Genomic DNA, 20,547 nt, shown 5'->3' on the forward strand with positions numbered 1-20,547 from the left:
AGAGATATATAGAATTAATAAACCAATTGTGCTTAAAATGTAGTACAGTCTTAATGGTAGTTCCATCAATGTCTTTAAATTTTAAATTAAAATTTTAATATTTTGGTTTCGGGTGGGTTAGGTTAGGTTAGGTTAGGTTAGGTTAGGTTAGGTTAAGTTAGGTTAGGTTAGGTTAGGTTAGGTTAAGTTAGGTTAACTTAGGTTAGGTTAGCTTAGGTTAGGTTAGCTTAGCTTAGGTTAGCTTAGCTTAGGTTAGGTTAGGTTAGTTTAGGTTAGGTTAGGTTTGGTTTGGTTTGGTTCCAATAATTCGTTGACACCTTTTCCAAATATGCTCCTTTTAATTAGCTACCACCTTTTCCAAAATATTCTCCCTTTAAATAGCTACCACCTTTTCCAAAACATTCTCCTATTAATTAGCTGCCACCTTTTCCAAAAGATTTTCCTATTAATTAGCTACCACATTTTCCAAAATATTCTCCTTTTAACTAGCTACCACCTTTTCCAAAATATTCTCCTTTTAATTAACTACCACCTTTTCCAAAACATTCTCCCTTTAAATAGCTACCACCTTTTTCAAAATATTCTCCTATTAATTAGCTGCAACCTTTTGCAAAACATTCTCTTACTAATTAGCTACCACATTTTCCAAAATATTCTCCTTTTAACTAGCTACCACCTTTTCCAAAATATTCTCCTTTTAATTAACTACCACCTTTTCCAAAACATTCTCCTATTAATTGGCTGCCACCTTTTCCAAAATATTCTCCTATTAATTAGCTGCAACCTTTTCCAAAACATTCTCCTACTAATTAGCTGCCACATTTTCCAAAATATTCTCCTTTTAATTAGCTACCACCTTTTTTAAAATATTCTCCTATTAATTAGCTGCCACCTTTTCTAAAAGATTTTCCTATTAATTAGCTGCCACCTTTTCCAAAATATTCTCCTATTAATTAGCTGCCACCTTTTCCAAAATATTCTCCAATTTATTATCTGACATCTTTTCCAAAATATTTCTATTATTGCTAATAAATTGTTCGTGGTAAGAGGCGGGCTTTTAATACTCATATAAATAATCTTTTTACCTCCAAACAAGGTTGGGTTGTGTTAGGTTAGGTTAGGTTACGTTTGGTTAGGTTAGGTTAGGTTAGGCTAGGGTAGGTGAGGTTCGCCGTAATTAAAACGTAGTTAAAATAAGTGCAGTAATACATTTTCAACTCCATTTATTTTAACAATAATAAGTTGTGAAATTAAAAATATATTTAATGCAAAACCACACAGTATGTTTTCTTCCAGTTCAATAGAATTTCGGTCCAATGGGACTATAATAAAATCGCACCTTTGGCTACGTTCGGTCGAATGAGACCCCAAAAAAAACCCCCTTCTGTCGAATGGGAATTCGGTTCAATGGGACCAAAGCATTTATTCTAACAGGTGATAAAAAATATCCAGGAAGACGTTCAAAAAAATCTTTCACCAAATTTTTAAATCCAAAAACAACCACTCTTAGTAAATCCCAAGTTTGCCAAGAAATAAATTTTTCTTGCCTGGGACTATTGAAATTATAAATTGGATCTTCATGCAAAATTTCTAAAATCCAGTCTTCAAAATATTTGTAGCCTTGAGATATGGATTCCATAACTGGGGAGTCAACACAGTCTACACGTTTTCCAGTCAAAAAACCGTCTTCAAAAAGCTGATTGCATGCCCGCAAGAATTTGTACGTTTCCATTGAGCTCTGCCTACTTTTTACTGTTCCTTTATCACCTATTGCGTGTTCAAACAATTCGCTTAAAACATCTTCCTGTTGCATAACTTTAGATGGCTCCACATTTAGCTTGGTCCAAGCGTCTCTTTCTAGGTAACTATCAATCAAACGACGAGCTCGTCGTAATTGTCCAGCTTTAGTTCGCTCCTTGTCTCTCTCTCTTACATTTTCTAATTGGCGCCACCCAAAGTGAATATTATTACGAGAAAAGTCTTTAGGCCCATCAGCTCTCGACGCAAACAACTGACCAATGACATTTTTCAACTTATGGGAAGGGCAAATAATCCAGTGAATTTTTCTAGGCTCCTCGGAAAATGGATTTTCAAAGCTTGGATCAATTTCGAAGTTATATTTTCCATCTTTGAGTTCAAATCCGAAGGCTCCATGAACACCCATCGTTAGCTTCATTAAAGCCAAGTTTTCACTGGCTCCATCGCATATGATAGCCATTGTCTTGAATCCGTAGATGTGAAACGCTTGTATGGTTTGATATAAACAAGTGACTAATGTTTTTTGTTGAAACGGGTACGCTGAAGTAAAATAGGGGCCTATTATGTCGTATCCGGAGGTTAAGTCACGGCACAAAAACTGAAGAACATACTGGGTAGGTGAAGGGGTTACTGGAGATACTGCTTTATATATATCAGTGAGGTCGCTGAAGTCGTCTTCATTCATTGCGAAACCCACAAACTCGTGACTTTTCGAGTTCCACATTACTTTGTTAATTACTTTCACTTCATCCATCACCAAAATACCTTCAGACATTGCTACTGGTTCACCCCTTTTCATTTTTTCGTCTTTGAAATGAGAATATTTCTCTTGTTCCTCGGCTAAAAAGTGTTCTTGAACTCCAGGTTTATGGTTTAGTTTTTTAGTTTTTTCTTTGAGAGTTGACTCACAAGGAAGACTCAAAATCTGAAAACCCCGCAAAGCCTTGTAAGCTGCCGGACTACGGCAATACACCGCAAGCGCAATTCTTAATGTAATGGCACTCCATTTCTTTTTTTTCCTTGTACTTAAAGAATTGGCCTGATCCAATATAAAGTTCTTCTGGTCCGACAGATGTTTCAAAGAAGAATCACGTTCCCATGATTCTTTTAAAAGGCGTTTAGTAAACCCATCCGTTGAATCTAGGGTCTTGTCCAAATCTTCTTTGAATTCCTGGTTTATTTTTTCAACAATCTGTGACATTTCTTGAGAATGTGTACCAGACAATTCTAATTGTCGAATTTTCAATTCCTTGTTGAGACTAGATATCTTTCGTTTCAGTTGAAATCTTCCTTTTCCAATTCTTGCAAGCCGATGTGCTTTGCTCGTAGGTGTTAAGAACTTAATGGGATAATTACTGCTAATTCTTTGCCGTTTGTACTTTCGAGTTGGAGTTTCACTGGCCTTCCGTTTTCGAGCCCCAAAAATCTGATTTGTAACTGTAGCACAAAATTGGCACTGCTTGCTTTTAGGGCGCTTGGGAATTGTTTTCAAGTAGTACTGGTAAAAAACTTGACACCTATTTGACTGGTATCTAATGAAAGGGTAATTGAAGGCCATTAAGCTTTTGGGTTTTGTAAAACTTTCATCGCGAACTTTCTCTTCGTTAACCCCAGGGCAAAATGCATGGCCTAATCGACCTGATATAGTGTCGAGTAAATTTTGTAATTTTTCAGTGTCTAATTCCTGGTTCTCCGATTTGAGGTCGAATTTCTGTACCGTTTTAAATAGGATATAAAGATAACATTGTCCTGCTTCTGAAATCACCAATTCCACTGGTTCTATTTTATTTTCCCGATTAATCAAAAATAAATAGGGGAAAGTGTCGGACTCTCTCCTTCGTCTGTGACATGCATTTGGAGGGGTGAATGCATACTCGCGAAATCTGTTTCATCCCCCTCGCCCATTCACCACGTACCTAAGACAATTTGTGATATTGCGCGTGAAGAAATAGTGCGGTTTTATTTTACATTAGCTGCTTTTGACATAGGCTAACCGTGGCCACTGCAGTTTATCGCCACAATTTAATTTGATGATGTACATGATTGTATTAATTTAGTTTGTTAATATAGATGTTATTTACCAATTCGGGGTAGGATCGCCAGCTGAAAAAGCCAGCTCCTAATCCCTTAGACTAAGCCAGGGTACCGAGAACGAAATGCTCTTGCCCCTAGCGAAGTCTCCTCCGTACGGGAGCTCTCCGCGTACCGTCGCGTTCACGGGTCGAACATCTCCGTCCGTCCAAGGCTTAGTTTCCTACGGCCTATTGTCATTGTATATTTTCCGCTTATCGTTAATAAAATTGTAAAATTAAAGTTAGAAACTCCGTCTCGGTACTAATTCCTACGTAACAATATTGATGTTATTTACTAATAGAAAAACGTTTTAGCTTATAATGACAACCCAGGGCCCAAGTTTAAACGAAATTCTAAAGGATTTTAACGATGAGTATTTTTGAATTAAATGATGATTCAAGAACATCTGGGGCATTTTTAATTTAATTTCGGCGTGCTAGCGATTTAAACAAACTTTAACCTCGTTCAAACGCGAAAAAATCACTAAAGAAAATAGAACAGAGCGCGCAGGTTGTGACTCTTCCTTGAGATACGCCTATGCCAAATTCTCCCGTTTGGTGGCGTACGAGCGTTATTTTCGGGAAGAATGACATCATCAACTACAAATCTGATTGGTTGATACCATTTCGCGCGCTCGAGCGTCTCGAAATGCATGTCAAGCTAAGGTAAAGGCAGGACAATTTGGAAGTCCGACACTTTCCCCTATTTATTTTTGGATTAATCAATCCAATTGCATCTTTTCTCGTGACTCTTAAACTTGGTTGGGACCGGTTGTCACATTTAACCTAAAATACCAATCATAAGAATTTGTAACATAACCAGAAAGACTTTAATTAGTGGCAAACCCCAAAAACAAAGAACAATTAACTTACTTCGTAGTTTAACTCTTCATGATAATTAAAATTGATGAGCTTGGAAATATCCAAAAGCAATGTCCCAACTAACAATGATCCTGTGTCAGTGGATACATCCTTGCAGATTTTTTTGTCAACATTAGTAGATTTGTCAGCTGTTGATGTAGGTTTCAGTTTAATATCCGATTTCTTTGGCGGTATAACCACGGGATTTACTAAAGTTAAGCACTGTGTTGAAACCGATTTAAAAATTGGCAAAGGCTTAGGTTTTTCTTCCACTTTCTCGTTATTTTTTGTTGGTTTTTTATCAATGTTGCAAGCTACAGCCTTATTTCTCATATTTTGTTTCATCAGTAAATAGAAATTACATTGAGTAGATGCATCTTTATCGCATTTTAAACTGTTAGTTACCGTAATTGGTCGTGAAGAAGTTTCTGCGTTTATATCAGCTGCCATTTTGCTTGTGTTTCTCTTATCAACCACCAGGTAGAGACCTCAATCTTACTCAGTTGAAAGGGGGTCGGAAAATGTTAACCCACCCAGTCTTTCCTCTCTCTCTTTCGTAAATGAAATGCTCCCACAGTAAGGTCTATGGCTCATTCGTAACTTCCCCTAATCCACCCCTGATAATAGTAGAAATTCTAGTACTTTTCCTAGACTTAAGAGCTAAACCGATGACGTTAAAAACACTATAGTAGCTACATTTTGACCACTCATGAGGCATAACTCAATTATCGAGTATGGTATTCCTGTTTAATCAAATTTTGATTATCCGCCATTCCGCAGTATTATTAGCAATCAATGCTATATTCATAGCAGGGTTCCATCTTGAGAGAACTTCATCACCTATAGGGAGGAAAGTTCTCACATGCAGAACTATACCTCTTTAAGCGAGGGTTGTTGCATATAAAGTCATTTAAACGGGTTTATAAACTTCTGAAAAAGGCAGAAAGTTTTCAATTCGTACAATTGCATAGGGTATTAAATTAGTTTTGGAGGCTATAATATTCAAGCAGTAGATATAGACGTTCTTGTTAAATTTAATAATCTCTTTTCACTAAGAGTTTTTCGAGCACCAGAAACGCGTTTAATCTAATTTGCACTACAGATTTTACAAAAAAAAATCCATTTAGTACTCTAATTTTTCTCAAATTAATGATAAAACATGTCACAAAAGCAAGTGCCCCACTTTGGCCAGTACTGTGAGGCCAGTACCTAACCTAGTCTCGTTTTTTAAGAGTATCGCGTAACACCTGTAAGAGTGTCGCCTAACACGTTTAGCATAGTTTTATGAAGGTACAACACCGCCAGATTACCAATTTCTTTGTTAATTTTATTTAAAGGATAAACTGTTTTCTTTCATGAATATCATCTTTAAAACAAGTTGGGAAAACCAAAATATTACCTCTCCGAGTGAAGAGGTCTACTACTACAAAGTTATTTACCTAGATATGGAATTATTTCTCTTTTTTGAAGTAAAAATTTACGAAATATTGAAGCAGTATTCCAAGCATAGCGAATATACCGTAAAGCAGACGACATTTTACATCCAATAAGGATAAATCTTGGACACATGGAAATCAGTTAATGGCAAAAAGAACAGGAAATGAAGTCTACGCTTCAGCTGTTTACCCTATATTCTGATAGCTACATTCACAACTGGTTAGCAGTGTAAACACTATCGTCTCGTCTCACCTCAACAATATTCTTAGTTTGCCAACATGAGTGTTAACGTTAAATAATACAAAAGCTAAATTGTAGCTAGACGCACTGATAGTCAATGCGCACCATAAAGAGAATAAAAACTCTGTAGCTTAGCCCTACTAATCTAATTGCCACCATGATCTTTTCTTCTATTATAAAATCTTAACCCGATTATTTAAGAGTGTATTTAACATTCGGCTCACTCTGAACCGTTGATGTCTCTTCATTTCAGACACGAAAATCAAAACCCAAAGTTTACTTCACCTCAGGCCTCAATTATTTACTCTATATTTCATAAGCTTATTGCAAGTAATACTAGATATACCCGCCGGAATCTAGATCTTAGCTTTCTTCATGAAATTACTAAACCAAGGATTATTCTATATACAGATGTAGTATAGCTTAAGTAATATATAAACAGCCATTTCAAATAATAATATTAAAAAGAATATTTGGAATATCAAAATGAAACAGAGCTTTAAAGCTACAAAAGCACTAAATGCATCATAATTACGAAAAATATTTCATCATATTCACTTTATATTAAGGATAAAGGGAATATTATGGTTCTGTAGGATTTCTTTACACATCAAAACAAAACGAACTTCTAACGCAGCGCACTGCGGCACTAGTGTAATAACGGACGGACACACACAGACAATAACATAGACTGCTTTTTAACTCTTTCCGTATTAATTTTGAATTGAGAAACAAGTTTATCTTAAATATTAAAATAAATATAATTAATATTTAATATTTTCTTCGTTAGTTATTCGCCTTATTGAACGTTACATCGTTTTAAAAAAGAACAATTAAACATTCTTGAGAGACTTGACTAATATTGGCGTTTGAAATGAAGCATACGCCGGTTGCTTCGCCTTAATCAAATAGGTAGTATATAAGGGTTTCGAATCGCAGTTATGGATAAGAACAGCGCAATTGCGTGAACCTTTGGTGGAAGCCCCACCTTAGGGAGGCCGGACGTTTCTCGTAACCCTGGTCGATCGCCGCGTATGTCTTAACCTTAAGGATGATGATGGAGTAGAAGCCAGGTGTGCAGACTGGTGTCCATGTGGGATGGACAAAAACAATGACCAGAAGATGGTAGTGTGTAGAAACCAGTGTGTACAGACTGGTGTCCATGTGGGATGGACAAAGACCAGAAGATGGTGTTGTGTAGAAGCCAGTGTGTACAGACTGGTGTCCAAGTGTAATGGACAAAGACCAGAAAATGGTGGTGTGTAGAAGCCAGTGTGTACAGACTGGAGTCCATGTGGCATGGAAAAAGATCCAAAATGATGGTGGACTATAGAAGCCAGTGGGTAAAGACTGGTGTCCATATGAGATGGACAAATGGCCAGAGGATGGTGCTGTTAGACAGGTAATGGATAATAGCTATGGTAAGTGGAATCCAAATTTCCGGGAACTGTAAATGCGGTCCGGAATTTGGGTAAACGTTTGCTCCGATTTGAAAACTGCGAACGCGGTCCCCTGGGGTGTAAGTCAATAACAACAGACAGACACACACACAGACACACAGACAGACAGACACACAGACAGACACACAGACAGACAGACACGTTGAAATTAGAACCTCTCCGTGACATACGTCACTCGGAGAGGTAAAAAGGTTTAACAAGTACGTTTTTCAATAATTTTTTACTGTTTGTATTGACTTTAATATTAAAACATTAATGAAAAATAAATGAAAGACCTTATTCAAGAAACCAGCAGTATTATAATTTTTCATGTTCAATTTCGAACGGTGTTTTAATAGTGTTATTTTACACCGAATTTACACTTTAAATTGGCCTCTAAAAACTCAAGGTAATAAAACACTCTTATGGGTGTTTTTACGGTGTTTATACCGTTTAAACACATTTTTTAACACTTCCATTTCTTAGAGTGTAACCAAAATCTAACCCCGAAAAAAACCCCGACTACATTTTACATGTTAGGTACCGGGGTCGGGGTCGGAGGAAAAAGTCAGGGATCCCCGGTTTTCGGGGTCGGGGTCGGGGTCCCCGTACGAACACTAATAAAAACCTGTGTCAAGGGGAAAACCAAGTAATATTAGAGAGTTTAAGCATCCCCTAAACGCGTACGTGTAGCTACCTTCCACAGTGCATTAGACCAATGCATTGTCAAAGGTGGCTACACGTACGCGTATAGGGGATGCTTAAACTCTCTATTTTATGGATTATCTAATTCTAAGACGTTCGTGCACATTGAACTCTCCGAGAATTATTTCCCAATGATTTAAAAATCAAAATAAGTTTGAATTCCTTCAAATATTTGGGATAAGGTAGTCCGAAGAAATGCAAACTAATTTTGATTTATAAAATCAATGGGATATTTTTAAGATGTTTCACTATGCAGGTAGAATTAGTAGATGATTTCCCTCTTCACGCTTCACCCTGTAAGCTCATATAGAAAAACCTTTCACTTAGAAAACAAGGCGACCCAAGGGCTCGTAATAGTAGCCACATCGTACGAGTGAATAGCCCCTCTATACCTACCCTAATGAGTGGATAACCCCTCTATACCTTACCTAACCTACTGTGATTGTTCAATCCTTTACTCCTCAATTCGAACTAGGAAACGATAAAAATGTACTGCGCACACACGACAATTTAAACGAACGTCAACAACAACAAAAAATTATTAATTATAATAAGAAATTACTAAATAATTGTTAAAAGAAGTTAAAAAAATATTCCGCGATATCTTAGCACCAAAAAAATAAACGTCTCTTCGTTTTGAAGCTTTTACAAGAATGAAAGGAAAGGAATGCTGCCCCAAGCTAGTACCTTCTTTTAAAACTCTTCTCGATTTATGGAGAAACGACGTAACTTCTAGTAATAAACACCACCTTTCCAAATATAACGTCGGTATATAGTTCCTTTTGCTTTTTAAAAATCCCCCTCGATTTCTTTGAATTTTGAAATCGGGGGGTGAGATGAAAAGCGTGAAACCCTTATTGTTGACGGGTGACAGGAATTTTAAAGGGAGTATTAAACCTTCCATTTAAATTAAGCCAATACTAAATTCCTCTCTCTCTCTCTCTCTCTCTCTCTCTCTCTCTCTCTCTCTCTCTCTCTCTCTCTCTCTCTCTAGCTTTAAATATATGGAGCAAACGTAAACCACATTTCACAAAGCTTAACCTTACCTGTACAATTAAATGTATGCTTGCACTTACTATTATAATCCCCATCCTTTTAAAATACACGAACGAAAAATATCACCTCACCACAATTCTCTCACATTCACTCTCCCTTCAATGTCGAACGAAACGTTTTATACTGCCAAAGCAATAAAATAACCATTTCTTCGGTTAGCTCTGACTAACTATTTCTTTGGGTAACTCTGACCACATTCCAAATCGCGAAAAACTACTACGACCACCACACCCACAGGCTCGCGGGACAAGCTAATAGCCTCATCGTATATATACGATGTGGCTAAAAAACCCATATCAGCTAAAAAATAGTGTTAAGTAAAGCCCAAAGGTGTTTATCCGCACCATTGAAACTGTTTTATATTAAAAACACTATTTCCGCATAAAAACATTTCAATAAGAGCCAATTGAGGGCTACCGCTCTCTTAGAATAGCGACTTTTCGGTCAACAGATAATCTTAGCAAACATCTCCATTACAGAAACTCGAAATCATCTTATAGTCCATCACAGATAGGCTAAAAGAATAAAAATTTGAGCGTAAAGATGAAAATCGGCACTCGGGTAATTTTTGAGTCAAAAACGTTCTTAAAATACCCTTCACCTCAAGCTTTTATTTCATCCCCTTGCTTGGTAAAACTTCGGATCCGTATTGAATTAGATTAATGTAAAATCAAATATTGATTTACTTGTAATACTTGACATTTTTTTATAGAAACACAGAGAACTGAATTTTGTGCTAAAGAATCGGCTGTTTTAAAATTATATCGAAAAATGACGGGATTACGAATAGGACACACAGGGGTATGAATTGTTTCCTAACTCTTGTTTGTTAATGTACACTTTATATTGTTGGCTAACTAGGCTATATTTCTATTTGATAGCCTTCATACTCAATAATCATTCATATTACATTCACTCCTTATTAATTTTCCATTTTTTTAATTAGGTTCCATTTTACTTAACGGAGAGCGATTACAAATTTCAAGGACACGCTGGTGATATAGTATCTCGGGTGATCACTTCACTAAATATAACGTACGTACAGTTTTTAAAATATACCTTTGATATTCGTGGTCATGGCTTTTAGAGCCAGTGTAAAACTTTAATAGTGAATTTCTTCGAAGATGTTGTTGTAAAAAAGATTTCATGTTGAACAGTTCGATTTACACTCCCTTTTTTGAAATATTCGTCTAATCAATCCTCATATACTTCCCTGGTTACTGAAAAACAAATCATTTGTAGATAGGCCTAAAGCCTGAATTTTTTTATTATTATTAACCCTTATAAGTTTATCGTCTACCTGCCAATTTCGGATTAAATTTTTATAGAAACTAGGTCTGAGTGAGTACCCGATACCCGAAAATTACGGCTTAGGACAATCGGGTATTGTTGGAATTCGTAGGGGCGTACCTCGGAGGCTAGGAGGTTGCCTCTAAAACACACATATTTAGCGACCGTGTTTTGCGCCATATTGATATCCTATATTTTTTCTTCAAAAATAAAAATATTTTGACCCGATAAGGGTTTTGCTACCAAAAAACCACCCCGATTACTGATAGTTTCGCTAGGCCTAATTATTCAAGTATATACCAGTCAAAAATCCGAAATTTGGAGTTCATAGAGGGTTCTCCAAGATTATGCCGAATGGATAAATGTTAATATTAGCAAACACAACCAATAGTCGAAATGTAATCAGTTCGACCTGCCTGTGCATCGAATACGCAGAGTAATCAGTCTCTCGCGGATTGAAAAATCTCTAAATTGTGGAAGAATAACCTTATACTTTTAGAAACAGTTCATCAGACACTGTTTCTCGCGCTATTTTGAAGTGTACAGTCAAATGGTGTTTCTGATTATAGTTGTCTAACTATGGTTCTGTTGTGTGCTGAGGTTCGAATTTTAGCTGCACAAGTATATTCTTGAAATATCAACTATAGATATATGATTATGTTAGTACAAAATAATCATCATATACAGAAGTGAAGTTTTAAGTTAGTTTCAACCCGTCTGGTTTCTCAGTATGTACTGACATTATAATAGGAACGCTAATGGTTTCAGGCTGTCTGAAAGCACCTTCATAAGAACTGAGGAGGATCTGGATTTCGGCGCGGTTACAGGAAAAAACCAAGGAACAGGACTAATTGGAATTCTTGTTCAAAATGTAACGTATTAAATAAAAATGTCTGGATATACAGAACCGGCGCGGAATTACAAAAACCAATCAATACCGTTCGAAACGTTATTTTTTTTTGTTTAAAATCCGTGACATGACCATCTGTCAACTTGGCCATGATGATGTATTGTCATTTGACCGACAACTATGGTCTTGTACGTTGTTTCAAACTAAATGCATATATGACTTAAAAATCCTATGTTATTTACCAAAGTGAAATTCATTTAAGATAATACAATATTTTGAGAAAGCATGATCAAACCATGATGACAATTTCAAAACCAGTTCATTCCAATATATATTGTAAGTAGCGGTGGTGCCTAATGTAGTGAAACTATTTCCGGAACTTAATACTGCAAAAATGTTCAAGGTCTCCGTGAAAAAAATATTACATGATTCATTTAAAAACGGAATAGTTTTTTAGACAAAACCAATGCATGATAAAGTGGATAAAAACTAAGACCTTTGAACGCATTTGGACAGGAATGGAGATACGGCGCGTTGTTCCTTCTGGGCATCGCCTCAATAGCGCCATGCAGCTGTCAATATTAAAAATTTTCGACTCAAACCAAAGCCATAACATGATCTATGAGTCGTATAGTTTCGGGACTCTCTCGCTAGGAGCAGCAACAGGCGATTCCAATAGAAGAACGGGGGTTTTAGCTTATCAGTACATCGGCGTATAACGGTCTTAGATAAAACAGTTCCAAAAAAATTCAGCTCAAAATAGATGATTTTCCAAACTAATCGTTCACTTTCAAGCTTGGTAGTGGTACGTCCTAGATTGATTACAGGAAAAGCCCGACTCAGTTCTGAACAAGCTGGCATTAAAACGACACTGGTGCAGAATTTACTCAAGCAATTTAAATATGTAGTCGATTCGTACAAGTAAGCCTTAGAGGCTTGTTTAGCAGTCTTACAAATAAGTTCCAGAGGATTTAGAAATATGGGATTTAATCTTTATGTATGTGTAAAACAAAACAAACAAGATGGTCCCGGCGCAACATAACATTTTTGCACACCTAATATATAGGATATTTGTCCAGTGAGGCAGTGACCCCTATAGGTGTCTCAAAGTTATTTTACTTCCGTCCCTGATTAGAAGATAACCGATATAATAACTCACAGCAGTAAAGGTTGAAAAGGGGTGGAAATAAGCCAAATACTTCCAACCTACAGAAAATTCCCGAGAACGGAAATAAGCAAAAGACTTCCAAGGTATCCAGGAACAATATTCTCTTAAAGTTTAAATAGCTTGGACCCCAAATCCAAATCTAAACATAAGGGCTGGTTACATATTCTCTTACTTTTCTAATCCAAATCGACATTTGAATTTCATGCCAAATGTACGTCACTTACTTATTGCGTAATTTATTTCAACATAAATTACACTAAATCAATATCTTAATTATCTACGATAAATTAATTAGCTTATATATTTAAAATTTGAATTTAACTCAATTCAAAACTAAGCTTTTCCTATAGGTTTTGAACCGTTTAATTGAAATTATTAGTGATGGTCAATTGGCCGATTTCAAAAACTATTTTTTTTTAAATCAATGAAACTAAAATATCAATATCAAACATTTATCTACTGGAAAAGATATCAAGCTATTTATTTTAAATTTCTCATGTTAAGTTTTAAAAGGAGATGCATTTCATTATTTTCTGACACAAAAATTGGCAGCTTCTTTGCTTAATTCCCGAAGTGGCTCAGTAAACGTGGGGTAAAGACTTCATACAGTATCGCTTTAATTTTAAATAAATTTTTGAAAATGTTAAATTTCATATTGAGACTGGCATTCTGCACTCAATATTGCAGTAAACGTAAACAAATTGAAAAACTCGTGACGGTACTGTAACTATGAAATATTAAAGACCTACTGAAATATTTCATTTCTGAAAGATAATAGAAAAAAATATTTTGAAAGAGGGGTCAAATTCTTGGTGGAAGAAACAAAATGTGAGCAAAATATTTAGGAAAGGTGTCGTTTATTGCTTAAAGTAACGATATGTAAGCAACAATATTTTGGGAAAAGGTGTCAAACTATCTTATTTTTGCTAACATATCGTTACTTAAACCAATAATTTGACACCTTTTCCAAAATACTTTTTCTTACATTTCGTTTGGAAAAGGTGTCAAATGTTTGGTTTAAATAACGATATGTAAGTAAAAATAAGTTAGGTTAGGTTGACACCTTTTCCAAAATATTGTTGCATGCATATCGTTACTTAAAGCAATAAATGACACCTTAATTATTGCTTATATTTTGTTACTTCACCCAAGAGTTTGACCCCTTTTTCAAAATATCTTTTCAATTGAAGTAGGTCCTTAATATTTCACAGTTATACTACCGTCGCGAGTCCTTCAATTAGTTGACGTCCCCACTACTTAATTGCAATATTGATTGCAGACTGCCTTTAGTCTCAATAGTGATAAGTACACGAAATTTAAAATGTTCAAAAAATTTTCAAAAATACTTGCGACGTGCTAGGAATTTTTAAGTATTTTTTATGAACTCCCCGTGATCTTATTAGTGAGAAACAATTGTTAGTTGATGGTATATGACAAAGTGAAATCCTACCGTACAGGTTATATTTGGTGAATTTCCTGGATTTCATTGCAAATATGGTTTCCATCATTTGTACTGTATATCGAGCTTGAAATAGGGGATTCACCATCATGGCTCAATCCTTTTTCAGGTTTAGGTGGAAAGAATCTGGTCAAGACTAATTGGGTTTTACAACTATTAAGACTAATGTCTAAAATTGACGGCTATCCACGCAGCTATTCAATTTGACCGCAATATCCAGCCGCACGATATTTATTCACCAGCTTTTAAATGAAACTACCTTGGCTCAACTGGCCACAGCTCCAGTTTTAAAAAAAATGCTTCTTTCTCAGCCTGATATAGCTGCTTTTCACACATGTATGATTCATACCATTCACACAAGGAAGAAAAGCTGCCTGGAGGTCAAAGAGCAGATTTATTTGTGCCCTCCTCCCACCATGTAAATAGTCCCAGGAGTTCACAATAACCCCCCTTCGGGGGGGGGGAAGTATGAAACTGGCCATAGAGCTAATGGTAAAAATCGCGAACAACAAGATTCTGTCGTTGCGCATAGAATGGATTAGCCTGTTTATGGACATACAACCTTACAGTATATCGTAGTGGTATCTATGCTCCTTGGTTTTCGTTCCAAAACTTCCGTTGGCTGGGACCTCCGTCGAAAAGAAAAATGGCGATATGGTGGACGTAGAAACACGTTGCAATTCTTATATTAAAGATACTGGGAATAAATTTGTCCAAACCGTTTTAATTTAACAACGGAATTCTCACTCACACATATCACAACAAAACATAATTGACGATCGTTTAAATGTTTTGTAGAAAACTAGAAACCCCGACTAAAAGCCAACTTCTTAGCCAAGGCTTAATTTACACCGTTCCGACAGAAGCAAACGTGAGCCATTTTCGCTCCAAAATCACAAGATAAAAATAGTGCTAAACCGGAAGTGTGTAAGTTAATGCGCGTGGGCGCTAGAAAATGGGATAACTATTTCTTTGGGAGTTAAGCGGTGTATGAATCCGCTGAGCTTTACGGCGAAACTTTGTTGTTACGGGCTTTTTAACCAGTTTCGTACTTCGGGTTATTATGAACTCCTGATAGCCCATTCTAAGCATCTACAGCAGAATAGCAATTATTTTTAAAAAAATTCCAAGACGTCACATCAGTCACATCACAATTAACATTGTATCGCAGAAATTAGTTGTTCTGTCTTCTACCAAAAGAATATTTAGAGCCAACTATTCCATATTGTTTCCCCCATGAATTTTATAGGGAGGGCCAAACCAACTGCAGAGTGGGCCGGGCCCACCTGGACTCCCCTCTGGTGACGGCCATGTGCATTGTACTCTTGTGTTTATTTTTTGTTTTGTCGTTAAAAGGCTAAAGGTTTTTTTTCACGTGAGAGATGTGTCATAAGTACTATCCTATATCCAAGGCACTATGATTTTTGCGACATGCTAAGGATAAAAATTATGATGAATCTCTAAAATGATGTTTTTTTGTAAAGGAATCGGAATTGGCAACTTTTCCCGTTGCTCTAGACGAAAGTTACCATGAATACGTGGATTACGTTGCAATCTCTTGGCCAGGAAATTTCAAAATAATATCGTGTCAGTGTGAAATTTTAACTAGTCACGTGTTCGACACAATCTTTATCTTTGCCATAGAGGTAAGATTCTCCTACATTCTTCGGGCAAACTTGTTTGGGGATTGGATGCCAGCAAAGAGTCGGTAACCGCAACCCGGAGGTCTACGCTAGTGGGGTAGAAAGCTGAAATAAAATGTTAAAGAACTTAAAGGGATGTACAATCCGTTATGTATGGGCGTGTCTATAAGACTCAAGAAGTATATTTTTTAGTAGTAGTGTTACTATTTCCTGGAGTAGTGATTAGGCTGTCGTCTGCTTGAACGTCTGTTTCTACGGTAGATGATGCACTGATAATGCTACGAACTTCACGCATGCTCAGTAGAGCTATATTTGATGGAAGATAAGTTTGATATAGGCCCCGCCCATACATAACGGATTGTACATCCCTTTAAAGAAACTTTTTATAAGAACAAAAACATCGACGGGGTAACCATTTGCGTTTTCAAAGTACACCATACTAAATATTACTCGGTACTGCGAATATATTATGAAATTCTTGGTACTACAAATAATACACGGTACTACGAATATACTTCCAGATATGACACGGTAATTCCTCATACTACATATACTTCTAAATATTACGCCATATTTCCAAATATTAGGTGATACTTCCAAATAACACACTTTATGGAATATTCTCCCAACTTTAAATATTACACTATACTACGAATATACTTTTCAACCAATTCTTTCCATTATTACTAGGGATGAACCGGTACCGATACCATATCGGTATCGGCACTAAACCGATACTCGTTTAAAATGCGTTATATGGCGCTGCATGACATTTTTAGGTCTTTTAGTAACGTAATGATGGTGATAATATCTCATTGCTATGATTTTTAATCGTGATGAGTTCTCATTTATATAAAAAGTACCTGAATTCAGTTTATCTAACAACTAATAAGCGAAAATCTTTCTTAGTACGCGCCTACTACTCAAGAGATGAACCTATACCATATCGGTATCGGTTGAAGTATCGGGTTTTGGATCATAGTGAGTAAATATCGGTATCGATCGGTATCGGTTCATGTTTGTACCGGTATCGATCGGTATCGGTTCATGTTTGTACCGGTATCGATCGGTATCGGGTTAAGCCTGGTATAGGCCATCTCTAATTATTGCACCAGCTCTGAATGTACTCAAAAACGTAATTCAACGCGTTATAGTTCTCTAGATAATTCTGAACCACGCGTTTTATTACAATTTACTTTAAAAGTTCAAATAACTGATGCCATATTCATTACACTTAATAGTTGCAATATTTCTATATTATAGCACTTCTATCTAGCGTACGTACTATCTTGTAAAACCTTTTTATGGTATTGTAGAATAACAGTTGCTAGCTTTTTTTGGGTTTCTTAGAAAAACTGATGGTTCGTCGATCGTGTTTTCATTGAAATGTTGGCTTTTCTTCTAGGGCTCTCATGGGCTCATAATTAAAATCATAAGTTTATAACTTATCTACGATAATTTATAAACTTATGTTATAGCCAAGTTATAATTAAGAGTTATGTGAGTTGAATCGCCATTTAATAAAACCTAGTTATCAACTATCATTCATCTGATCGGAGCCTCCGAAATGAACTAGGCCCATACACGTCAAATTTTATGTGGGGATATATCCAGTTTGATAAAGAAAATATTTTCACCATATATGTGTACGAGATGGCGCTTATATTACCGTTATGACTGGGGTTTTCCTTAAATTATCGTTGATATTTTAGGGGTCAGTCATAAAATATTTATGACAGAGAAAAGTTTCATCCTAAAATTAAGCTCTCTCTAAAGGTTTTGTACAATTGCAATGAGACATACTATGTATGGAACCTTTGTGAAAAATATTGAATAAAAACAAACACTTCCATAACCAAATAATTGAAGAAATATTCCTCCGCGCAACGAATAAATAATACGAACCGTTACCAACCTTCTGGAAATTTTTATGAAAAAAACTGACCAAATGTGCAACTGGTATCCTGTTGTTATTTGGATTCAAAATATTTTTTACCATTAAATATAACTCTCATTCTCTAATTTTAGGTTTGGCTTGGCATCATATTCTCTTTACTGCTATTTCCTCTGGTTATTAGTGTACTACGAAATATTCATCCTCGTCCCAAGAAATCTTCATACTCTACATTCTACGAGTCTTTTTCCGTTCTGATGAGTCAAGGTAATACTTTTTGCAGCACTGATTACTACATTATTATAAAATGTAATTGTGTGCCTATGAAGGATATTTTTAGTACTGAAATATCAGTTTTGACTAATGGTTGAAATCCAGGCAGACGGTGTAACAACTAGGATGACTGTTTAACAACTAGGATGACTGTTTATAATGAGAAACTAATCTTTCTTATAAAAGTACATAAGCGAAGGTTCTTGCTGGCGTTGCCCGTGTATAGGCACATAAAAACTTGTTAAAACATTATCTTGTCAGAAGGTTTTGTTTACTTTTGGGGGTCACCATCATCCAAGATGAACGAAGATTGCAAGCGAATATACTATTAACCACTATGCTAATAACAGGTGGTGGCGTAGCGGTTATCGCTTTCGCCTCGCAGCAAGAGGATCCAGTGTTCGATCCCGGACTGTGGCACCGGGTGAGAATCTGGGAACAAATCCTTCTGCGTAGAGTTTGCAAGTTCTCTCCCCACTTGTTAAAAGGAGTTTTCCTACGCGGTCTAACCCGGTTTCTCCTTTACATCAAAACTTGCAGAGGTTAACGGTAATCGTTAGTATAGGGCGCTGTAGGTTAGCTGTGGCATAAGGGCTAGCCACCACCCCTCTATGCATTGTAAAGGGACCCACCTGTAAATAAGCCACAGGCTTAGTGTGGAAATCCCTTCGTAGACAAAGCTTAGATTATTATTAACATTGAAACCGGAAGTATTGGATAAAGCCGGGAAAATGTACAGAACTTATACCTGTCGGGATGCTTCGGTTTCTATAAATATGACTGCATATTTGATACCTAAAACATAACGCGTATCTTTTAAACCAGTCAAATCGGTTGAAATGAACGGAACAAGCCTACTTATTCATTTAGTGACGCCATGTTTCAAGATGATAGCTAACAAGAAATACCTTTCATAATCACTAACTACTATGACCATCTCCAAACTGAGTGGTTTCAGTTGGAAAGAAAAAAATTATCTTAATTTTTTTATAAAACAAAAATGAAGTTTGCTATAAGAGTGGTTTCAGTTTCCGAAAAATAACGACATATTTTCGTGAAACTCGTTCTTCGATAAAAAATAGGTGCTGAATTAATTTTCTAGCCATTTTCGTTCACGAAGCAAAGTTACATAAACGTTTTGCCGGGACTGTGGTGCACTTAAGTACGCCAAGCTTCTGGACGATAATGTTTGAGAGAATACGACTCTATTCGGATGTCGCGCCGACATTCCCGTGTCCACCAGCGGTGACTTTACCCCCACACATTTTCCGTCACCACCCAAGTAAACCTCATTCCTTTGGTGATTATTCAAATCACTCCGCATCCAAAATAATCACATCCAGGCCAAGGCATCTCGCGCTCTTCGACTTGAAACCTTACAATAAGAAATAAGTACGTTGTAGCCATGGGGGCATGTTTAAACCAAAATCATAAATAATTACTAAAACTTAAAGATACAGGTAAGATACAGGTTGAATCGAAGAGAAGTTATTTGGGAAAGAATATTTCTGGCCGTTTTTTCTAAAAAAAAAAATATTTCTGTGAGATTCAGCAAGATTCCTGAAAATTTTACGAGTGCAAGTCAGTTGTTGGGAGAGGAGCAGGTTGTTGGAAAACGTTTCTTGTACGTAGAAAAGTGGTTATGAAGAAGCTCGCAATCAAGGGTTATGACATGATTTTAATTTAGAAATATTTGCGTGCTTTAACAACCGTGTCTTGAGATATTAAACTTAATCTCACGTGCTTTGTCAGCTAGAACAATATTTCGTACAACTTTGGTTGAAATTTTAAGTTCCGTGTACTAAATGCACACTGCCATGTCTCAACACGCCCTTATAATAAAAAAATCCACGTTTATGTTATTGGGTGAAGCATAAGTGTGTAAATTGTGCATTTTATGCGTGTTCCCGTCAAAACAACTGGAAAGACAATATCTGCTTCGAAAATCAATATAATTTCGACCAATCAACGTTCTTATCCTGAATGCCCATTAAATAATGGGTAATTAATAACGATAACTAATATAAAATAATTAATTTCACAGGTACAAGTGTTGTGTTCAATACTGCATTCGAGAATATTCTTTTCACGTTTTGGGCCATTGCTTGTTTCTACATAAGTGAATCGTGCAAAGGAATCTTGCTGTCAAAAATATCCATTCCTGAAAAGCCACTCTATATAGAGAGGGTTGAAGACATTTTTGCCCACGAGAAAGCTTTAGTCCAGATTGTTAAAAGAATCGGTCAAGATAAGGTTTTTAAAGTAAGTGCACATTTTATACTAAAATTATAGTGCTGTTTTTCTAAATTTATCTTAAGGGAACAATTGGAGATTGGAAATATTTACATTTTCAAGCATTGTAAAATTCATAATTCATTAGGGTGTTACCAAAGATATAAGAT

The 20,547-nt window shown here is 36.2% G+C and overlaps 2 protein-coding genes across 4 annotated transcripts; one reads left to right on the plus strand and one right to left on the minus strand.

Annotated features, from left to right (window-relative positions):
- Positions 1–587: 587 nt before the first annotated feature.
- On the minus strand, positions 588–5,812 carry LOC149619083 (uncharacterized). Of its 3 annotated transcripts, none has more exons than XM_089854075.1 (3): positions 5,097–5,812; positions 4,704–4,771; positions 588–4,616 (listed from the first exon to the last, which is right to left on the minus strand). In XM_089854075.1, the coding sequence occupies exon 3, from the start codon at positions 3,314–3,316 to the stop codon at positions 1,346–1,348; it is 1,971 nt and encodes a 656-aa protein (XP_089710201.1). In that variant the 5' UTR covers positions 3,317–4,616; positions 4,704–4,771; positions 5,097–5,812; the 3' UTR covers positions 588–1,345. The 3 variants fall into 3 exon arrangements, with proteins under 3 accessions (XP_089710201.1, XP_089710200.1, XP_089710199.1); XM_089854074.1 differs by having other exon boundaries at positions 4,704–4,840; XM_089854073.1 differs by having other exon boundaries at positions 4,704–5,812.
- Positions 5,813–10,285: 4,473 nt separating this feature from the next.
- LOC149619084 (uncharacterized) lies at positions 10,286–20,508 on the plus strand. The gene is made up of 6 exons (XM_089854560.1): positions 10,286–10,369; positions 10,515–10,603; positions 11,627–11,729; positions 18,007–18,139; positions 20,190–20,407; positions 20,464–20,508. Exons 1-6 carry the CDS (start codon positions 10,340–10,342, stop codon positions 20,506–20,508), a joined length of 618 nt encoding a protein of 205 aa, XP_089710686.1. The 5' UTR covers positions 10,286–10,339.
- The last annotated feature ends 39 nt before the right edge of the window (positions 20,509–20,547 follow it).

Source organism: Phalangium opilio, unplaced genomic scaffold, assembly GCF_054372755.1.
Source record: "Phalangium opilio isolate 3A_F unplaced genomic scaffold, DU_Popi_V2 ptg000209l_1, whole genome shotgun sequence".
In the NCBI taxonomy this organism is placed as follows: Eukaryota; Metazoa; Arthropoda; class Arachnida; order Opiliones; family Phalangiidae; genus Phalangium; species Phalangium opilio.

Bases quoted from the DNA above. Each gene is read 5' to 3' on its own strand.
- LOC149619083 (XM_089854075.1), bottom strand. From the start codon at position 3,316: ATGGCCTTCAATTACCCTTTCATTAGATACCAGTCAAATAGGTGTCAA.
- LOC149619084 (XM_089854560.1), top strand. From the start codon at position 10,340: ATGACGGGATTACGAATAGGACACACAGGG. The intron at 18,140-20,189 runs GTAATACTTTTT...TTAATTTCACAG, and splicing joins TTCCGTTCTGATGAGTCAAG to GTACAAGTGTTGTGTTCAAT. The intron at 20,408-20,463 runs GTAAGTGCACAT...ATTTATCTTAAG, and splicing joins GTCAAGATAAGGTTTTTAAA to GGAACAATTGGAGATTGGAA.